This window comes from Vidua chalybeata, unplaced genomic scaffold, assembly GCF_026979565.1.
Source record: "Vidua chalybeata isolate OUT-0048 unplaced genomic scaffold, bVidCha1 merged haplotype W_reject_20, whole genome shotgun sequence".
In the NCBI taxonomy this organism is placed as follows: Eukaryota; Metazoa; Chordata; class Aves; order Passeriformes; family Viduidae; genus Vidua; species Vidua chalybeata.
Genome location: NW_026530348.1, coordinates 77,072 through 83,564, shown reverse-complemented (window position 1 = coordinate 83,564; position 6,493 = coordinate 77,072). Strand labels below are relative to the sequence as shown.

Genomic DNA, 6,493 nt, shown 5'->3' with positions numbered 1-6,493 from the left:
CTTCCCTTTCATTTCAGCATCTCTAATCTTTTCTACATTTCCCTGTGCAGCTGGAAAAGGAGGGATACCAAGGGTTGGTCTGGCTCTCTGCTTTTTTTGTCAGTGCTGCCCAGAGTGCTTTGAGTGAGGGGAATGAGAGTGAGTGACGGGGAACTCAGACGTTTTGTCACAGGCATCATGATTAGCAGATCTTTAAATGCTCCCTTGACTCCTCATTGTCTCTGCTGGACCCCACATCCCACAGCCATACCCGGCCCCTTCTCTGCCTTTCCTCCCCCTGCCCCAGGGGCTGGCAGAGCCAGGGTGGCACAGGTGACCTTTGGGCTTTGCAGGGCTCAGGCACAAGGGCCGGGACAGAGTCAGGGCTGAGGTCACACTCTGTGGGCTGGGGCAGAGCCCAGCCAGAAATGAGCCCTGAGGCAGCAGCTCTGCAGTGCTGGCCACCAGGCCGGCTTGCCAAGGGAGGATTCTGGCCATGCCCTGCAAGCAGCTGCTGCTGCCAAGGTACCTTTGGTGCCTCAGGCTCTGCCTGGCACAGCTCCCAGCACGGCACTCTGCCCTTGTGCCCGAGGCCTTCCCTGGGCTGGGGCTGGCCTGGGGCTTTTCCTGCAGCGGGACCTGCCCTGCTCCTGGCACAGGAAAGGCAGTTCCTGCTGGAGCAGGAGGCTCTGCCTGCAAAGGGCTCAAACTCCCGCAAGGCCCTGTTTGCAAAGCCCCCACCTGCTTTTGGGGTGAATAATGCTGAAACCAGCCTGACTCCTCCATCCCTAAGTTCCACATCCTCAGAGGGAGCTGAAGCTGTGTCACAGCTGGAAAATCCCCAGAGAAAGGAACAACCAAGTGACACCACTGAGAGCTTCTGCAGAGCTGCTGAGCTGGCCCAGCCTGGGCACATCTGACCCACAGGGCAGCACTTCAGACTAGAAAAGCCCTGTCCCAAACTTTAATGGCAGCCTCTCCTGACATTTCCCTTCTTAGGGGCTGTGGAGATTCCTCCCTGCAGTGGGGACAGCCCTCAAGGTCACTGCTCCAGGCCGAGCCTGAGATTTGCCCATGCTGGTTGGTCTGGGGGAGTGACATCAATCTCTGCTTAAGAACTGGTTTTCCTTTCATACAATTGCTTCCAAATTTAATACAATTGCTTCCTGTTTCACCCTCAGTGTCCTCGCAGAAGAACAGGGCACCTCTCAGGCAGTTCCAGAAGCTCCGGGTTCTCATTTCATGAGGAATCTGGGATGCAAATGGCCTTGTCAGAAGGATAAAAGCAGAAGCAATGGACTAGAAAGAATTAGAAAAAATCACCCTTCTTCCAGACAAAGTCCACCAAGTCATTTCCTGCATTTCTCCTTTTCAAATTCTTTCTGTCACCTACTCTCAGAAATGAAATGAAAATGGAAAGAAACAATCTAAGATGTTTTCCTCTATTTATTTCTCTGCTGCCTTTTTCCATCTTGCACTACTTCTCCATGCCATGAATTCCAAATGCATCTCACCTCTCAGATCGGTGACTTAGCGAGTTCTAGACACTCTAAAATACCATGAGCTGCACACAGTTTGCCTTCCCATTTTTGCTGGAAAGCAGTGCTGGACCCTTAAGTGCAGGGCCAGGGCCAGGGAATCCTCCAGCCAGGGAATGTGCCCCGACAGGGTTTGATCCTCAGCAGGGACAATGCACAGCAGCGACCGAGGGGATCCCTGTGCCCCTGTGCAGGAGTCCAGACTCTGGGTCTGGGCCGAAGAGGGCAAAGTTCCCGTGTTTGGACAGGCTCAGGGGCTGCCCCCGGGGAGCGCGGGGCTGGGCGCGGGGGCGAGCGGGCAACGGACAAACGGACACGGGGACAAACGGCCCCGGAGCTTCAGTTGCAGCGGCAGCAGCGGCAGCAGCGGCAGCAGCAGACAGAGCAGCGAAAGCAGCGACTTTGTGGAGTACCTTTTGCTCCTCCTCTCCCTCTCTTGCTGTCCCGCAGCCTCTCCCGCTCTCCCGTTCCCGCTGTCCCCTCGTCTCCCGCTCTCTCTCTCCCCATGCCCGGCCGGGCCATGCCCCCGGCCCGCCCCCGGCCCCGGGCGGGGCTGTCCCGTCCCCGGCCCCGGCCGTCCCGCCGCCGTCTCGCCCCCGCCCGGCTCTTGCCGTGCTGGCGCTGGCGCTGCTGGGCGGGCATCAGTGCCTGGGGCTGGGGCGGCATCGCCTCCCTTTGGCTCCGCCTGGCCCGAGCCCGGCCCCGGCCCCGGCCCCGGCCCCGGCCCCGGCCCCGGCCCCGGCTCCTCCCGGGCCCCGCGGAGGACACAGGCGGCGCGGCCGCTGCCGCCGCCTCCGCTGCGGCTTCCCCGGCCCGAGCTCCGCCGCTCGGCAGCGCGGCCGCCGGCCCCGAGCCGCCGCTGTCCCGTTGCCAGGAGCGAACGCCTGGGGATGGCCGGCCCGGGGCGCTTGAGGGGCGCTCGGGGCCGCTCCTGGCCCCGGGCCGAGCGCTGACAGCCGCGTCCCGCCGGCAGGGAAGGCGCAGCCGGGCCTGAAGGAGCAGTACCGGCTGGGTTCGCTGCTGGGCCGCGGCGGCTTCGGCAGCGTCTTCGCGGCCACGCGGCTCTCGGACGGCGCCCCGGTGAGCGGCGGGGCCGGCGGTGGGCGCAGGAGGAGGGGGCGGAGGAGGAACAGGAGGAGGAGGAGGAGGAGGAGGATGGGGCTGGGCAGGGCGGGCGGCGAGCTGAGCCCGCTGCTTCTCTTGGCTTGCAGGTGGCCATCAAAAGGGTGCCACGGAACCGCGTCCTGCACTGGGGCGAGCTGGTGAGTGCGCGGGGCCAGCGGGAGAAGCCGGGGCGTGCCGGGCGGTGGAAGCCGCCGGGACGCCTCGAGGGAGAGCGGGCGTGGGGCCAGCGCAGGGCGCAGAGCATCCTGGGCTGGGCGAGGGGTTCCCGAGCCCCGGCACGGCATCAGCCCCACTGACGGCATCGTGCTCCTCCCGCAGCCCGACGGCACCAGCGCACCCCTGGAGGTCGTGCTGCTGGCCAAGGTGTCCACTGGCTTCCCCTGTTGTCGTCCAGCTGCTGGAGTGGCTTGAGCTCCCCAACGACATCGTCATGGTGCTGGAGCGCCCAAAGCGGTCTCAGGACCTGCACCATTTCATTCGGGCACGGGGGTTCCTGTACGAGGAGGTGGTGCGGGAGCTGTTCCGCCAGGTGCTGGAGGCCGTGCGGCACTGCACCAGCTGCGGGGTCCTCCACAGGGACATCAAACCAGGGAACATCCTGGTCGACCTGCCCACCCGGCAGGCCAAATTGATCGACTTTGGCTGTGGCACCTACCTCCAAGACACAGCCTACATTCACTTTGCAGGTGAGTCCACACAGGGGTGTGCTCCCGAACCCAGCATCTCATGGCCCAAGATCTCCCAGCCCAAGTTGGGTGTGGCATCGGGCATTGTCCCTTTTGCTGCCCTTCATGGCACTGAGATTTCAGCCGAGTTGCGTTTCAGCAGGGCTACGTGGGGAGCCACCTTCCAGCCCTGCTGGCAGCCTTTGCCCACCACTCTGCCCAGGGCTGGGGCTGGGGCTGGGGCTGGGGCAGGCAGCCCAACAAAAACACCTGTGGGTGGGGGTAGCAGAGAGGGGGGACCAGAACCTGTGCCCCAGCCGGTTTGGTGTGCAGGTGAGAAAGGGCTTGGACTGCTCCACTCACCTGGTTTGCTTTGGATTCATAATGTTCTCTGGGGCAATGCAGGCAGGGAGGATGAAGGCATGGTTTTCCCCAGCACTGAGTGGGTTTTTCCTTGTCATGGTCGGGCCTTGCCAGGGCTCCTGCTGCCTCTCTTCCAGCACCTGTGGCTTCTTTTTCAACCCTAAGTCTGTACACAAGTCCCAGGTGCTGGCGAGAGGGCAGCGGTCACCCCGTGTGCCACTGGGGCAGCCCCCGCATGCCCAGGGATGCTGGGGCCAGGCTCTGGGAGCAGCAGCATCCCCCTGCTGAAGCCCATCTCTATTCCATAGGAACACGGTCATACAGCCCCCCGGAATGGACCCACTTTGGCTGGTACTACGGCAAGCCAGCTACCATCTGGTCCCTGGGCATCGTGCTGCACCAGATGGTCTGCGGGGAGCACCCTTTCAGGGGATGCCAGAACATCAGCTGGGACCATCAGCTCTCGCTGCCACAACGGCTCTCTCCAGGTGGATCCTCATCTGTGGCCACAGGGGCAATACCAGTGCTGGGAGACAGCAGCAGCTCGTGAGCATCCCGCTCTGGCAGCTGCTGAGGAGGGGGCACATGTCCTGCTCTCCTGCTCTCCTCCACAACAGGGAATTGATGGGAAAGTTTAGGCCCAGCTCTGAGCACATCCAGCATGGCCTGGGCACGGGAATAGTGGGGCAAAGCCAACAGGAGCCTTCTCCAACTGACCGACGGGTTCTGGTTTCTCTGCCCAGAGTGCCAAGATCTGATCAGGCAGTGTTTATCCATGCTGGACATCGAAAGGCCCTTGTTAGAAGAGCTGTTGTGTGACCCCTGGATGCAGGACATTCATCTGCCCTAGAAGAAGGGAGAGAGCCACAGGAACACTCTGATGCAGTGCCCTGGTAAGTTACAGCCCCACACATGCCTTGGCAATCAGAAGCAAAGGAACCCAGACTTTTTTGTGCTGCCTGTGTCACTGCCCAGGGCTCATCAGATGGGAACACGCAGCCCTTGTGCTGGAGCGGAGCTGCTCTGCCCAGCACTGGTGGCCGCCATCCGAGCTGGTTCTGCTTGTCCTTGGTTCCCTGACAGCTGGGGCCCTGGGCAGAACCCTGACAGCCTGGTCTCAGCCCCAGGGAAGGAGAAGGAGCCCCTGGAGAAGCTGTACCAGGTGGGGCTGCTGCTGCTGGAGACAGCGAGGAAGACATCAAGGATGACAACCTCTTGCTCCACCTGGTCACCGGCAGGCTGAAGATGACGGCACTTTGATTCTGGCACCTTCTCCAAAGCCAGGCTCCACAGGGAATTTGCAGATGAGTCCACACGCAGGGGATGCTCCCAGATTTGGGCATTGCACAGCCTGGCCGGGAACACAGCGTTCCCCCTTTGCTGGAGCAGATGCAGCTGATCCTTCAGTCGGCTGCCCAGCTGCTTTTGGCAGGGCTGGGGGCTTGGGCTGGGGTGGGTACGAAATGGGAGTGGGCTCCTGGCCCTGCCAACAGCCCCCACCACCCACCGTGCCCCAGGCTGGGGCTGGGGCTGGGGCAGCCAGCGCGACACAAACCAACCCCCATGGTGGGAGCAGAGGTGGGACTCCAGAACCTGTGCAGGGGCTGCTTTGATTTGCAGGCAAGGAAGGGCTTGGGCTGCTCCCCTGCCCTTGTTTGCTTTGGGATCACTCTTATTTTGGGGGGCAGTGCAGGGGGAAGGGAGAAAGCCTGGGCTTCCCTCACCCGTGGGTGGGGTTTTCCCTGGCATGCAGGGGTTGGGCCTTCCTCAAACCCCAGACAGAGAGAAGATTTTTGACCTTTTTTCTTGCTGCCCCTTTTTGTCTGTAATCTACTTTCAATCATTTCTTGTGTGTTTTTCTAGAGGAAGCGTTCTAGGTGGGGTCCAGTCTGGATGGGGAAGTGCTTGGGAGCAGCTGCGGCGTGGATGGGCCGTGCCCTTGGAGAAGGCTGAGGACATCGTTTGGGACCAGCTTTTCTTCCAGCGGTGGATGGCGTCAGGTGGGTCCCGTCTGCTTGGCATGGTGGGATCAGAGCTTTGGGGAGATGGCAGCGAGCACAGGAGCATCCTGCTCTGGGCAGCTGCTGAGGGCTGGATGTGCCGTGGCTGGCTGCAGGCTGGGCACATGTCCTGCCCTCCTGCTCTGCTGCCAAAGGCAGCAGTGATGGGCAGCTCTGGGCACCGCTCTGGGCACGGCCAGCATGGCCTGGGCACCGTGGGCGGCTGGGACAAGGGGACAGGAGCCTTCAGCTGACGGGCGCTTTCTGCTTTCTCTCCTTGCAGCCGGGCTCTGCGGGTGCTGAGGCTGCTCTGGGCTCTGCCAGGGCTCTGCTGGAGCTCAGCACCGGGCCAGAATCAGCCAAAGAAGAAATGGTGTGCCCTGCAGCACAGACTTGCTTGAGCATTTCAGCTACACAGCTCAAGTCTGCAGAGTGTACCTCCAAGGGAAAAGATGCCACCACCCAAAAAATTAAACTTGTTCAAAAGCTTCTGAAACTAAATCAATCTGGGATGACCCCAAATGACATTTTGCAGCTTGCTCAAGCTGTAGCTCAGCCCTTCTCTGAACAGTTCTCTCCCCCACCTGCCTTTTACTTCCCAACTGCTCCCTCTTTTCCCCCAGTGAGTTCCCAGCCCGTGGCAGTCTCCATCACACTGCTGCCTTCCTTGATGCCCCTCACCACGAGGAAGGCTGAGCCCCCAGCTTAGGGACTCATCCTGTCACTGGCTGAGGAGCAGCAATGTCTCAGAGGTCTGGTTGGATTTTAGTGGCCTTCAGAGCTGCTCTCCAGTCCTCAGCTCTCCTCACTGCTGAGCTCCCAC

At 61.4% G+C, this 6,493-nt stretch overlaps 1 protein-coding gene across 1 annotated transcript; it reads left to right on the top strand.

The window, feature by feature from the left end:
* Positions 1 to 1,669: 1,669 nt before the first annotated feature.
* On the top strand, positions 1,670 to 6,159 carry LOC128783152 (serine/threonine-protein kinase PLK3-like). The gene is made up of 9 exons (XM_053933754.1): positions 1,670 to 1,921; positions 1,968 to 2,161; positions 2,514 to 2,597; positions 2,729 to 2,779; positions 2,961 to 3,328; positions 3,979 to 4,158; positions 4,414 to 4,563; positions 4,646 to 5,670; positions 5,954 to 6,159. The coding sequence occupies exons 1-7, from the start codon at positions 1,670 to 1,672 to the stop codon at positions 4,518 to 4,520; spliced, it is 1,236 nt and encodes a 411-aa protein (XP_053789729.1). The 3' UTR covers positions 4,521 to 4,563; positions 4,646 to 5,670; positions 5,954 to 6,159.
* Positions 6,160 to 6,493: the final 334 nt, after the last annotated feature.